This window comes from Loxodonta africana, chromosome 18 (assembly GCF_030014295.1).
Source record: "Loxodonta africana isolate mLoxAfr1 chromosome 18, mLoxAfr1.hap2, whole genome shotgun sequence".
NCBI classification, from domain to species: domain Eukaryota; kingdom Metazoa; phylum Chordata; class Mammalia; order Proboscidea; family Elephantidae; genus Loxodonta; species Loxodonta africana.
The window spans coordinates 30,919,394-30,934,488 of NC_087359.1; the positions used below are offsets into that span (position 1 = coordinate 30,919,394).

The 15,095-nt window shown below is 38.2% G+C and overlaps 1 protein-coding gene across 1 annotated transcript in view; it reads left to right on the plus strand.

The window, feature by feature from the left end:
* The window catches only part of NSF (N-ethylmaleimide sensitive factor, vesicle fusing ATPase), a 164,371-nt gene that overhangs the window by 18,556 nt on the left and 130,720 nt on the right, over window positions 1–15,095 (plus strand). The window contains exon 2 of the mRNA XM_003414511.4: window positions 13,773–13,858. Within this exon, the coding sequence (XP_003414559.2) occupies window positions 13,773–13,858 (86 nt within the window). The remainder of the gene's footprint in view (window positions 1–13,772; window positions 13,859–15,095) is intronic.

Consider the following 15,095-nt stretch of genomic DNA (forward strand, 5'->3'; position numbering starts at 1 on the left):
CTGGGTGGCTTAAAGTTAGGAGAGGTGTGTATCCTTTCTGCATACTTATTCAATCTGTGTGCTGAGCAAATAATCCAAGAAGCTGGACTATATGGAGAAGAATGTGGCATCAGGATTGGAGGAAGACTTATTAGCAGCCTGCGATATGCAGATGCCAGAACCTTGCTTGCTGAAAGTGAAGAGGACTTGAAGCACTTACTGATGAAGATCAAAGACCACAGCCTTCAGTATGGATTGCACCTCAACATAAAGAAAACAAAAATCCTCACAACTGGACCAATAAGCAACATCATGATAAATGGAGAAAAGATTGAAGTTGTCAAAGATTTAATTTTACTGGGATCCACAGTCAATGTTCATGGAAACAGCTGTCAAGAAATCACATGATGTATTGCATTGGGTAAATCTGCTGCAAAACCCAAACCCAAACTCACTGCTGTAGAGTTGATTCCAACTCATAGGAAACCTATAGGACAGAGTAGAACTGTCCCATTGGGTTTCCAAGGAGTGGCTGTTGGATTCGAATTGCTTACCTTTTGATTAGCAACCCTGAGCTCTTAACCACTGTGGCACCAGGGCTCCAAAGTGTTAAAAAGCAAAGATGTGACTTTGAGGGCTAAGGTGCGCCTGACTCAAGCCATTGTATTTTCAATTGCCTAATATGCATGCATGCAAAACCAAACCCATTGCTGTGAAGTCGATTCCACTTCTTAGTGACCCTACAGGACAGAGTAGAACTGTCTTGTAGAATTTCCAAGGAGCAGCTGGTGGATTCGAACTGCTGACCTTTTGGTTAGCAGCCTAATGCTTAACTACTATGCCAGCTATGACTGTTAACCAAAAGGTCGGCAGCTTGAATCCCTCAGCTGCTCCTTGGAAATCCTATGGGGCAGTTCTACTCTGTCCTGTAGGGTCACTATGAGTCAGAATCGATTTGACGGCAATGGGTTTGGTTTGGCTTTTTTTTTTTTTAATATGCATGCAAAAGCTGAACAATGAATAAGGAAGATTGAAGAAGAATTGATGCCCTTGAATTAGTAGTGTCGATGAAGAATATTATATCATGGAATGCCAGCAGAATGAACAAGTCTGTCTTAGAAGAAGTACACCCAGAGTGTTCCTTGGAAACAAGGATGGTGAGACTTTGTACTTTGAATATGTTATCAGGAGGGACCAGTCCCTGGAGAAGGACGTCATGCTTGGTAAAACAGAGGGTCAGCGAAAAGAGGAAGACATGGATTGACACAATGGCTGCAACAATGGACTGAAGTATAACAAGGATTCTGAGGATGGCACAGGACTGGGCGCTGTTTTGTTGTACATAGGGTCACTATGAGTTGGAACTGACTCAACGGCACCTAACAACAACAACAACACAACATCATACTTAATATTGAAAGACTGAAAGCTTTCCTCCTAAGATCAGGAACAAGGGGAGATTGTCCACTCTCTCCATTGTTATTCGGTATTGGAAGTTCTACCTAGGTCAGTTAGGCAAGAAAATGAAATTAGAGGTATTTAAATTGGAAAGGAAAAAGTAAAACTATCTCTGTTTGCAGATGACATGATATTATGTATAGAAAATCCTAAAGAATTTACCAAAACAAACAACCTGTTAGAGCTAATAAATGAGCTCAGCAGAACTACAGGATATAAGACCAATATACAAGAATCATTTGCATTTCTGTACACGAGCAATGTACAACGTGAAAGTGAAATTAAGAAATTAATCCCATTTACAATAACGTCAGAAAGAATAAAATACTTAGGAACAAATTTAACCAAATTAATATAGTCTTGGAGAGGAAATTATTTATTCAGGGCCAACTGCTCGGATCACGGCCGCATGACTTAGTGCCTTGTTTTGATGTTGAGCTGTTGGTTACCCTGCCAGTGGCAGTTGAATTGATTCTGATTCGTGGCGACTCCATGTGTGTTAGAGTAGAGCTGTGTTCCATAACGTTTTTAATGACTGGATTTTGGAAGTAGATTGCCAGGCCATTCTTCCCAGGAGCTAAGTGCTTGAACCATTTGCACCACCCGGGACTCCATAAATAAACTGCTGTATATTCATCAGGTGGTTCTGTGGGTTCAGACTACATTTTATAGCTTCTTGGTGAGTTTATTAAAGTGCTTTTTCTTTATTTGTAAAAATCCATGTCACATTGTTATCGAAGAAAATTAGATTTAACCAACGTGATTTAATTATGAAAAGAGCACATATAAGCCAATGATATGAGACCTTGTTTTGTAGTTTGTGAATTTTGACGATGCCTTTTTATTGAGCCTGTCCTTTGAGTTATTTTCCTAATGTATGCTGTCATCATCATCACTGTCTATACAGAAGCAAATAAAGGTCTGAAATGAAATATACCCTCAATTAACTTTACAAAAATAATTAGTTTTGTTAGTAAAGTAACACCTATCTCTATATGTTTTTAAAGTAGAAAAGAAAAAGAAAAAAAAAGTTACATCACCCGTAGTCCCACTCGGAGCCCTGGTGGCACAGTGGTTAAGAGCTGCAGCTGCTAACCAAAAGATGGGCAGTTCAAACCCACTAGCCACTCCTTGGAAGTCCTATGAGGCAGTTCTACTGTGTCTTACAGGTTCGCTATGAGTCAGAATCGACTTGATGGCAACAGGTTTTTTATACTCCCATTATCCAATCGCAAATTTTTTTTTACATTTTGGTGAGTTTCCATTTAGTTGGTTTGCTATACTTTTTAAAAATCAAGCTGTAAAGTTTATGTATCTAATCCTGTGCTGTGAGCCTAATGGTATCCTTTAGGGTTTTGCTGGCAATATGATATTTAATTAGGTGGATATGTTGTAGTTTGCATAACCATTACTTTGCGTTAGAGCTTTTAGGTGGCTTCTAATTTGTCACTGTTAAAAATAATGCTGTAGGGAGCAACTTTGGTATATAAGAGTTTTCTGTATTTTAAGTTATTTCCCTAGAAGGGTTTATCTGTGGTAAAAGCAGTTCCAACAATTCAGAATTGTAAAAAGTGAAAATACTTCTTGTCTTTCTCCTCAGTGGTAACCTTGTTAACAGCTGAATATGTATTATTATTTTTTTTTAATGAAAAAAGTCATACTCTACATGCTATTTTGTAACTTAAAAAAAAACAGCACTATATTGTGGGCATTTTACCTTTTCAATACATATAGCGCTAAATCAACATTTTAAATCATTGCATAATTGTGATTCTTTTAACTCTGCTCTTCATGGCATTTATTTAGGTTGTTGGTGATTTTTTTTTTTTTTTGGTGTGCTATTAAAAATAACCCTGAACTGAATGTCCTTATAACAGTTATAATAATTGCTAAGATCTATTGACTATTTATCCTGTATCTGGTAAATAAGGATTATCTCATTTAATGCTCATTGTGTATATGTGTGGGTATGCATTCCTTCCTATTTTTTTCATGCTTCCATCCCTGCCCATATGGAGGATAGAACTGTAGCACAGACTTTTCCTTTTCTCATAAGGGAAGAATTATTACAGAAGAACAAAAAAAACCCAAACCCTTAATTACCCTTCTGTCTTGGTCACCTGGTGCTGCTATAACAGAAATACCACAAGTGGATGGCTTTAACAAAGAGAAGTTTATTCTCTCACAGTCCAGTAGGCTATAAATCTGAATTCAGGGCGCTAGCTCCAGGGGAAGGCTTTCTCTCTCTGTCGGCTCTGGAAGAAGGTCCTTGTCACTAGCCTTCCCTTGGTCTGGGAGCATCTCAGCATAGGAACCTCAGGTCCAAAGGAGGAGTTCTGCTCCTGGCACTGCTTTCTTGGTGGTATGAGGTTCCCCTGTCTCTCTACTCACCTCTCTCCCCCATATTCCAAAGAGATTGGCTCAAGACACTATCCAGTCTTATACATCTCATCAATATAACTGCCACCAGTCCATTCCATTTCATCACAGTGATAGGATCCACAACACACAGGGAAACCACATCAAAAGGTGAACAGTCACACAATACTGGGACTCACGGCCCAGCCAAGCTGACAGACGTTTTTGGGGAATACAATTGAATCCATAGTCCCTTCTCCTCAGGAGGAAGAGTTGCAAATTTGATGGTCAGTCTGGGACATTCATGCCAAAAGGGGTTGCAGGTTTTATCCTTCCTCTAACGTCCCGTGCCAGAACTAGCAGGCCTATATGGTCAGAAACCTTGGACTGGCCTTTTAGAGGTAGATCAGACCATTTTCCTAGGTCTCTGTTATTTTCACAGGTGGGGTGAGGACTGGATGGAGCGTGGGCTCCGAGTCGGTTTTACAGACCTGGCTCTTTCTCTCTTTCAGTGGGTCTGCCTGAGTACGGCAGCGCCAGCCTTGGAACTGCATGGGTATCAGGCACCGTTTCAACCTTGTACCTAAACTGCATTCTCCAGTTTCAGCATTTATCTATGCTTTGCAGTGGTGCTCATCAGGGATTGCCCAGCCATTAAAAAAATCAGAACATCATTTCTCAATTTTATTGCGGTATGACTTGTGCACAATAAATTGCAATCAAGTTATAGAACACTTGTATCATCTAAAATAATTCCCTTATGTTTCTTCGTAGTCGGTTTCACCCCTACCCCAGGCAACCACAGATTTTTCGTTTTTGCTCACTCTAGATTAATTTTGCCTCTTCTAGAGTTTCATATACATGCAAGATGAATTTGATAAAGTACAGGATGAACACTTCCTGTGTCTGACTGCTTTTACTTAGCATTACGTTCTTTAGACTGGTTTTCTGATGGTCGGTCATCAGATTAGCTGATGGTTTTGTCACCTCCAATGTGCTTTAAGCCCATCCAGTGAATTTTGAAATTTCAACCTTATTTTCAACATTAAAATATTCATTTCCCATATGTACATATGTAAAATATATATACATATATATGTGTATATGTATGTGTGTGTGTTGTTGGATGCCACTGAGTTGATTTTGACTCAATGTGACCCAACGTGACAGTAGAAATGCCCTGTAGCATCTTCTTTACAGAAGCAGACCTCAAGGTCTTTCTCCTGTGGAGCTGCTGGGTGGGTTTGAACCACTGACCTTTTGCACTTTGCACCACCAGGGCTCATATGTATATATCTATATGTATATATATACATAGACGATTTCTGTTTCTCCGCTGATACTGTGTGAGAACACCATTTTTCTAACTCCCAGCTGAGTTTGTTTTCACCCTCTGCACTGCCTAGGATTCTGATTACCCACTGCCCTGAGCCCCTGCTCCCATTAGAGACTTGTGAGTTGTTGTATTCCTCAAGTCTGGTGGAACAGGAAGAATTAAAAAAAAAAAAAAAAGGTAGCCAATGGGAAAATAGCATGGATTTTGTCATCAGAAAACAGAGGTTTCAATCCCAGCTTGCAATTCACTTGCTAATATCACCTTGGGCAGATCTTTTTAGCCCCAATTTCCTCATCTGTAGCCTTTACTCTCCTCTTTATCTCAAAGGAAATGCATACTCACTATTAAAAAACTAGAACGCAAAAAAAAAAAAACAGCAACAAAAATAACCTGTAGTCTCACCATACTTATAACCACACTGTAGTTTATATTGTGGGAGAAAGACGTGGCAGTCTGCTTCCGTAAAGATTACAGCCTTGGAAACCCTGTGGGGCAGTTTTAGTTTTTTTTTTTATAGGGTCACTGTGAGTAGGAATTGACTTGATGACTGTGGGTTTGGTTTTTGGGTTTATTGTTTGTATCCTTCCATATTTTTTTCTTTGTATTTTTTTCAAAATATCAAAATGGGAAGAACTTTTTTTTTTTTAATAGAAATTCATAAAGAAATTTTAAGACCCTAAGGGATGTCAGGAGATTATGTGAATACTTACTGATCTGAGATGGAGAATGTCAAGGGTATCCCTGATAGCTCTTTGAGGGATAACTATAGGACATAGAAGTTTAACTTATTTTTGCCACATCACTTCTTATCCCGCCTTCCCTCAGAATTTTGTCAGAAATGATTATTACAGGAGGCTGTGGCACAGAGGGATTCCACAAGCTCTAAAGACAGGTGTTACTGATGGCCTTTCTTACTTCGTTTTAGACCAGGACTATCTAATGAAACTTCCTGCAGTGACAGCCACTAGCCACATGTGGCAGTTGAAATACAGCTACTGCAACTGAAGAACTGAAATTAAAATTTTATTTAATTTTAATCAATATTAATTTTAATAGCCATATGTGTCTAATGATTAATAAACAGCTCTGTTCTAGAATGTTATTTTTCAGGAAAGATCCTCTGACGAAAAAAATTGAGTGAGACTTAGCAAAGCTTCCCTGGGGCAAGTTCATGTTTTCTGACCTATTTGCAGTCCCTGTGGGGGATTTGTATATTTTTAGAGAGATGTAATCAAGGGCTCAAGCACCAGAAGGAGGAACCAGTAGATTCATGAGTGTTGCAGTTAGTCAGGACTGTGTTTGGGTAATAAGCTCTTATAGTCAGATATAACACCCTTTGTTTTTCTCTCTGTTTGTTTTGCTGCACTAAATTCTTTGGTAAACGATAAAGCATGTACTTAAATAATTTGATTTTTAAAGCTGACCTTTGAATAAAAATGTTATTAAAATTGTAGAACTATACAATGTTGCCTAGAGCAGTCCTTGTTAAATCCTCCCCCTCCCCCCCAGCCCTGTGCCAAGTTTTTTTGTTCAAGAGAAGCAAATTCTCTTTCTGTACTTTACAAGCTCTCAAGTAATAATAGCATTATTTCTAGTAAAACCAAAAAACCCTTTGCCGTCGAGTCAATTCCCACTCATAGTGACCCTGTAAAGATTTGTGAAATTTTCATACTTTTGAGTAGCAGTGAGTTCATAATTTTTGACATTTGCAGTTATTATAGTGAAAACATTTCTAAAACCTTCAAACAAGTAAATGTTCTGGTAGCTCAGACAACTAAACTTACACAGAACTGCCTGTCGGTTTTATATTTTCATTTCTTAGTAGACATTGACTGTAATGGCTGGCCTTTGTTGATGAAATTTTTCCTTGATGTTACTGTGATAAGTAGACAGTTACTATTTATGGGGACTTACACTTTGATGTTCCCTCTTCACTGTACCAAAAAGAATTCGTTAGTCTTCAACCATTTTAGGAGGCAGCATATGGTCAAAATCTGATGGTACTGAAGGAAGAAGTCCAAGCTGCACTGAAGTCAATGGCAAAAAAAAAAAGCCTCCAGGAATTGACGGAATACCCATTGAGATGTTTCAACAAATGGATGCAACGCTGGAAGTGCTCATTCATCTATGCCAAGAAATTTGGAAGACAGCTACCTGGCCAGCCTACTGGAAGATATCCATATATGTGCCTGTTCCAAAGAAAGGTGATCCAGTGGAATGCAGAAATTATCAAACAATATCATTAATATCACATGCAAATAAAATTTTGCTGAAGATAATTAAAAAATGGTTGCAGCAGTACATAAACAGGGAACTGCCAGAAATACAAGCCAGATTCAGAAGAGGATGTGGAACAAGGGATATCATTGCTGATGTCAGATGGATTTGGGCCGAAAACAGAGAATGTCAGAAAGATGTTTACCTGTGTTTTACTGACCGTGCAAAGGCATCTGACTGTATGGATTCTAACAAATTATAGATAACATTGCAAAGAATGGGAATTCCAGAACAGCTAATTGTGCTCATGCAGAATCTGTACATAGTCTGAGGCAGCTTTTTGAACAGAACAGGGAGATACTGCATGGTTTAAAGTCACAAAGGTGTCTGTCAGGGTTGTATCCTTTCACCATACTTATTCAGCAAAAAATCTGAGAAACTGGACTATATTGAGAAGAATGTGGCATCAGGGTTGCAGGATGACTTATTAACAGCCTGTGATATGCAGATGACACAACCTTGTTTGCTGAAAGCGAAGAGGACTTGAAACACTTACTAATGTAGATCAAAGACTACAGCCTTGAGTATGGATTATACCTCAACATAAAGAAAACGAAAACTGGACCAATAAGCAACATCATGATAAAGGGCGAGAAGATTGAAGTTGTCAAGGATTTCATTTTATTTGGATCCACAATCAATGCACACGGAAGCAACAGTCAAGAAATCAAATGACGTATTGCGTTGGGCAAATCTGCTGCAAAAGACCTCTTTAAAGTGTTAAAGAGCAAAGCTGTCACCTTGAGGACGAAGGTGTGCCTGGCCCACGCCATGGTATTTTCAGTGAAAATAACACGTGAAAGCTGGACAGTGTGAAAGCTGTACTAAGGAAGACCAAAGAAGAATTGATGGGTTTAAATTATGATGTTGGCAAAGAATATTGAATATACCGTGGACTACCAGAAGAATGAACAAATCTGTCCTGGAAGAAATACAACCAGAATGTTCCCTAGAAGTGAGAATAGCAAGACCACATCTCATATACTTTGGACGTGTTAACAGGAGGGACCAATCCCTGGAAAATGACATTATGCTTGGTAAAGTAGAGGGTCAGCGAAAAAGAGGAAGATCTTCAACAAGATGGATTGACACAGAACCTGCAACAATGGGCTCAAATACTGCAATGATTGTGAGGATAGTACAGAATCGGGCAGTGTTTTCTTCTTTTGTGCATAGGGTCGCTATGAGTCAGAACCAACTCGACGGTACCTAACGACAACAACAACAACAACACACATTGATGAGAAAATGAGATACCCTGCTTGGCTTGCCATGAAAACACAGATACTTCTAGATTCCAGGAGGGAGGCCTTTGCTCACAGCATCTGTTTTAGTTGGCTAGCCAAATGATTTCTACAGATTTTTTTTCACTCCTTTTTGAAGGGTACCACCTTCGTGGCAAGTAAACAATTTTACAAATTAAAAGGTTAATTTAGCTTTTTGTAAATTTGTTATTACTTTGGCCGTATCAGTTCTGTATAATTTTGAACTATTAATCATTTTAGGAAAATTGTATCCCTTCCTAAATTGTCTCGAAGTACTCAGTTTTTTGAATATATGTTCTTTGAATTGTTTATTCTGCAATTGAGATAGATTGGTATTGATCCATACATTCATTTATTCAATGGATGTTTAATGAGCACTCACTATGCCAGCTCCTGTACTAGCCCTGGGAAACAGACCTGAACAAGGTATAGTCTTAGTCCTTGAGAAGGTTACAGTCTTACATGCAATGCAAACTTGTAAACACGATAAAAATACTTTTGGTTAAGTACTTCCATTTGAAGTTCATTTTAGTCAGTTTAAGCAGGGAGGGAGCTTCTAGGAAGTCTTCCTAGAAAAAGCGATGTTTAAGCTGAGAGTTGAAGAATGAGTAGGAGTTGGCCAGGCAAGGGGCATGGGGTTGGGAAGGAGAGAAGAAAATAAAAGGAAGAAGCAGAAGAGACCCCAGGGTAGATTGTTGTTAGGTGCCCATGGAATTGATTTTCGACTCATAGCGACCTTGTGTAACAGAGTAGAACTGCCTCATAGGGTTTTCTAGGATGTAGTTTTATTTTTTTATATTTCTGTAATATAGACAGTTTAAGTAAACCCATTTTTCATTTAGGAACATAATAGACAAATGTATTTTAAATTTAATTTTAAAATTATCTCTAAAACAAATGTGGAATGATTTTGTATTAACTAAATAAATACTAAATGTTATGTAACAGTTTTGGGATTTATAGAACAGATTTGGGAAAGCATTGTTATCAGTTTAATATAGGTACGTTAAAACTCTGCCTTATCTGACTCAAGAATTAATGATTTTAATTTGAATTTAGAAGACATATGTATAGCTGTAGCTATCCTACACAATATTTAAAGGTACTTCATCTAAAGGAAAGTTAGATTTTTTTTTTTTTTTTTGCTATTGAGTTGATTCCAACTCTTGGCTACCCCATGTGTATCATAGGCTGTAATCTTTACAGAAGCAGATCACCAGGTCTTTCTCCCACAGGCTCACTTGTAGGTTTGAACCATCAACCTTTCAGTTAGCAGCCAAGCACTTAACCATTGCACCACCAGGGCTCCCCACCATAGGCACCCATTGCCATGGAGTTGATTCCGACTCAGAGACACTATAGGACAGAGTAGAACTGCTCCATAGGGTTTCCAAGGATTGACTGGTGGATTTGAACTGCCAACCTTTTGGTTAGAAACCTTAACCCTTTACTAAAAAAAAAAAATTAGTACATGCTTTATCAGATGATTGGTCAAGCTGTGACCTTGGACCCAAATGTTCTTACATTCAGAAAGGAAACTTGTGCTCTAGTTTAATTCATGTCATATTCTAAATAAGTGACTTCCAGTTTGGTCATGGAAAACCCTGGTGGCATAGTGGTTAAGTGCTGTGGCTGCTAACCAAAAGGTCAGCAGTTCGAATCCACCAGGTTCTGCTTGGAAACTCTGTGGGGCAGTTCTACTTTGTCCTATAGGGACTGTATGAGTTGGAATCAACTCGATGGCAATGGGTGTCTTTTTTTAGTTTGGTCACGATTCCTATAAACAAAAACATGCTTTGATTGTGTACCTCCAACATATGCATATTTATTCATAAACAATGTTACTAATAGTATACATAGTAAAACAATATATACTTGATCAAAATGGAGGAATTTGGCTACACTTTTGAAATCAAGATGCTTTTTTTTTTAAAAGATTTACTCACCGATTAAGAAATGTTTTGTTGAAATTTCTGCAAAGAGATTGGCTAGTGAATTCCATCTGCTAGTTTTTCTTGCAGACTAATCGGAATGCGTAGCAGTCTTTTAATGCCAATAAGTGGGTTCAAAAAAAATCACAGAAAATCTATATTTGGAGGATTTTTAAAAAGTTAGAAAATTCTGTGTCCAACTTTTTAAGCATAGAGATAGAAGAGTTTTTTGTTCTGTTTTTAGGTAACGTACCTTGTTTCAACAGCAGAATCATTTAGCAGTGGAAATGTTTTTAAATATCTGTCTTTGACATGCTGTCTTCATTAGTACTAGGTAGTCCTTTTTGTTTTTGTTCTGGAAAAGCAGTTTCAAACATGTTGTTGACTTTTTTTTTTTTCCTTTTTAAATATCTTCTTGGTAACATACTACTTACTGGCAAATGTGAAACGCTAGTCTTCATAAAAGAATCGTGTAACTCATCTATGTTTAATAAGTCTTTTAAGTAACATTACCTTGTGTTAACTAGAGAATCCACGTGTGATTATTTAAAAAAAAAAAAAAAACTAGATAGTGCCTGGCTATAAGCAATGACTGCCCTGACAGGGAACACAACAGAGAACCCCTGAGGAAGCAGGAGAGCAGTGGATGCAGACCTCAAATTCTGGTAAAAAGACCAGACTTAATGGTCTGACTGAGACTAGAAGGACCCTGGAGGTCGTGGTCCCCAGACTTTCTGTTAGCCCGAGCCAGGAACCATTCCCAAAGCCAACTCTTCAAACAGGGTTTGGACTGGACTATGGGATATAAAATGATACTGGTGAAGAATAAGCTTCTTGGATCAAGTAGACACGTGAGACTATGTTGGCATCTCCGGTCTGGAGGGGAGATGAGAGAGCAGAGGGGGTCAGAAGCTGGCTGAATGGACACGAAAAGAGAGAGTGGAGGGAAGGAGTGTGCTGTCTCATTAGGGGGAGAGCAACTGGGAGTATATAGTAAGGTGTATGTAAGTTTTTGTATGAGAGACTGACTTGGTTTGTAAACTTTCATTTAAAGCACAATAAAAATAATAAAAAGATTTCCATGCCTGCTTCCAATCTCTCTACAGAGTGTAGGAAAGATTGTACTGTATTGTAAAGTCCTTTTTTTTGATAAAATTAACCATAGTGACATCCTAGGGCACTTTGTGCGCCCCTTTTGCTCTGACTTACTTGCAGCAATAGTTTCCTTGTGAATGAAGCAGTGAGTGACTCTCACATAAGATGCTGTCTTTGCAGCTCTATTCTGAAATTGTTTTGTTTTTTTTTTTTTAATTCCAGTCAAAGCAGCCATTCTAGCAGTGGTTACACTTCACAGTTTTCCCACAAAGTACATTGTTTCATTTACAGTTGAGACTTTATCCTTTTCAGTACAACTTTCCTTTAGTAGCTCACAAAAATCTAGGTCTCGGTGTATTTCATAATTACCCAGAAAATACTCTTAAGATGAAAGAAACATCTTTATTTGGATTCGACTGTATGGCAAATCTCCCACACTCTAGCTTGTCCTTGTGTCTGTAGCTCTTCAGGGTTTTCTAAGAGCTTTTGGCTGCATATACCAATAAAAGGATACATTTTAGTTTGTTACCATATTGTTTTCCATGTATCGTTTCAGCCATTTTTACTATGGTACGTGGCGTCTTGTCCTTTCTCTTAGGAAACGTTAGAAGTTTCTATGCTTATTAACTCTAAATACAATTTTCAGAAGTACTGGGTTGAGTAGCATGTGACTTAAATTATAAATATTATGGCGGTTTATCTCTTGCTATTTTGAAAGGTTTAGCAGATTCTGATGCTTTGTTAGTATCATTAAGTTATACCTTAAGGCACAGTATACCTTTAGGGTGTGGTTCATCTTTAACAAATATGGGTATAAAATAAATAAGGGAATACCAGTATTTCACCCCACGGAATCATCTTGCAAACCCTCCAGGTATGTATATCCCGCTTTAAGTTAAAGTAAAACAAAAAGTGATTTATTTTCCTCTATATATTCATATTTGGGAGACAGACTTAAGAAGAATCAGCTTTGGCTTAAGGTTTAAAGAATGAGCACTTTAACCATAAACGGACTGTCTGCAAATGTCATATCTCACTAACTAGGAAACCCTGGAGAACAACGGAAGAATTGTCGGTTAACTTGTGGCATTTACCTAGTGTTACAAGGATGGATTTTATGAAGAGATGTTCTGCCAGTAGCTTTTGACCAAAAAGGCTAATTGCTGTTTTCATTTTGTTTTTAAAGATAACTTATAATTATTTTTGTTGAGAGGCATTTAGAAGATAGCTTTTCTCAATTTATGGAAGAGATAGTTCATAGTCACTTAATCCAAACCCATTGCCGTTGAGTCAATTCTAACTCACACTGATCCTATAGAACAGAGTGGAGCTGCCCCCTAGGGTTTCCAAGCCTATAATCTTTACGGAAGCAGACTGCCGCATCTTTATCCTGTGGAGCAGCTGCTGGGTTCAAACCGCTGACCTTTTGGTTAGCAGCCCAGCTGCTTAACCACTGTGCCGCCAGTGTTCCTTCATAGCCACTTAGGATCTCTTATAAAAAGATACTTTTTCATGATATACTTTATCAGATTTGTTAAATGTACTTATTGCATTTGTGTCAGTCAAGACTCCTTTCTTTGAAAGAGTTGGAAAAGCAACTCACATAAGCATAAGCAAATAAGAGAATTTGTTGGTTCATAACCAATGTTCAGGACTGGTCTCAAGGACTTTGAACTGTGTTTCAAGATGTTGATTAGTCTGTCTCTCTGTTACCTTTGCTTTCTCAGTGATAGCTCTTTTAGAGCAAAAAGTCTTCCACCGTGCAGTGGTGTGGCAAGGGAGACTGCCTTTCTTCTAGCTTCTGTAGATAAAATCCCATGGGCAGGATAGGAGTATATGTGATTGCATGTGTGCTCTGATTGGCAGTCCTACAGAACCACATGGGGTGGGGAAGGAGCAATTTCCAATGAAGGGATTTCTCTTACCACAGAGAGGAAGGGATGCTAGGAATCAAAAGCAATAGATGTTCATTACAGCATTTGTGGTAATGAGGAGTAGATGACAGGAAGGGCATAAAATATTCTTTAAAGTAATAAAACATGACTTTATTTCCCTAATTGTTGATTTTTATAGAGTATGCAAGCTGCAAGGTGTCCTACGGATGAACTATCTTTAACCAACTGTGCAGTCGTGAATGAAAAGGATTTCCAGTCTGGGCAGTAAGTATCAGACTTTGTTTTCCTCTGACCTGCTGAGTGGTATTTTAGAAACTTTTGAACAGTCCTTATTTTTTAGGAAACTTTTGAGAATAATTTTTTTTATTCCTGTTGCTGAGTTGAAAAATGGGAGCGATGAGAGTTGTATATTCCAATCTTTACTGTGTCAAACTTTGAGAAACATGATGTTTTTAAAATCATACACAGCTTTTTATATATAACTTTTAATTTTTTATTAACTTTTCTTAGCAGACTGGTTACGTGAATTTTATATAGCATAGTTGTTAGGTGTGTGACTCTGGGCTCAGATTGTCTGAGTTTGGATCTTCGCTTTGCCAGTTACGCACTGGGTGACCATTGGTAAGTTACTTACCATCTTTGTGCCTCTGTCCTGGAAACCCTGGTGACGTAGTGGTTAAGAGCTATGGCTGCTAATCAAAAGGTCAGCCATTCGAATACACCAGGCACTCCTTGGAAACCCTGTGGGGCAATTCTACTCTGTCCTGTAGGGTTGTTATGAGTCGGAATCAACTTGACGGCAATGGGTTTGGTTTTTTTGTGCCTCTGTATCCTAATCTTTTTTTTTTTTATCCTAATCTGTAAAATGGGAATGATGATATGTTTCTTAGGGTAGTACAACTCATCTAATGAGAATTAGATGAGTTGTACAAATAAAACACTGAGAATAGTGTCTAGCACATGAATAAGTACTCAATAAATATTAGCTATTATGGTCAATATTGCTGTGATAACCTGGGTCGTGAGAATTTGAAGATACACAACAAATGTAGAATCTTTACAATCATTTTCATCATAATTTATCTTTAACTGATTCATATCACCCACTGCCAGAACTGCTAAAGAGCCTGCTACCAAGTTCAGTGCCGTTCATATGCTTCCGAAGTTGGTAGAGGTAGGGAGATGGAGGGGCCCTACCAGAAGGCAGACCACAGAAGGAATAAGGAACAAGGAGGTAGAATTCTAATTAGCCTTTTTTTAAAAAACCTGTCTATGAAATATATGATCTCCACAGAGTTAAAATTGCTAATCAGCTGTGGTTTCCAGCTTCATAGTGAGACTTACATAGACAACATGATTATATTAGCATTGTTTCCAGTCCTAAAAACTCTGTGGACATAGAACTTTCCACAGATAAACTGAAGTATAATCAATGTGAGAATTTGTTTACAGAATTCATATACACATGTCCAGTGCTCACAGTACTCATGATGGAGTTACT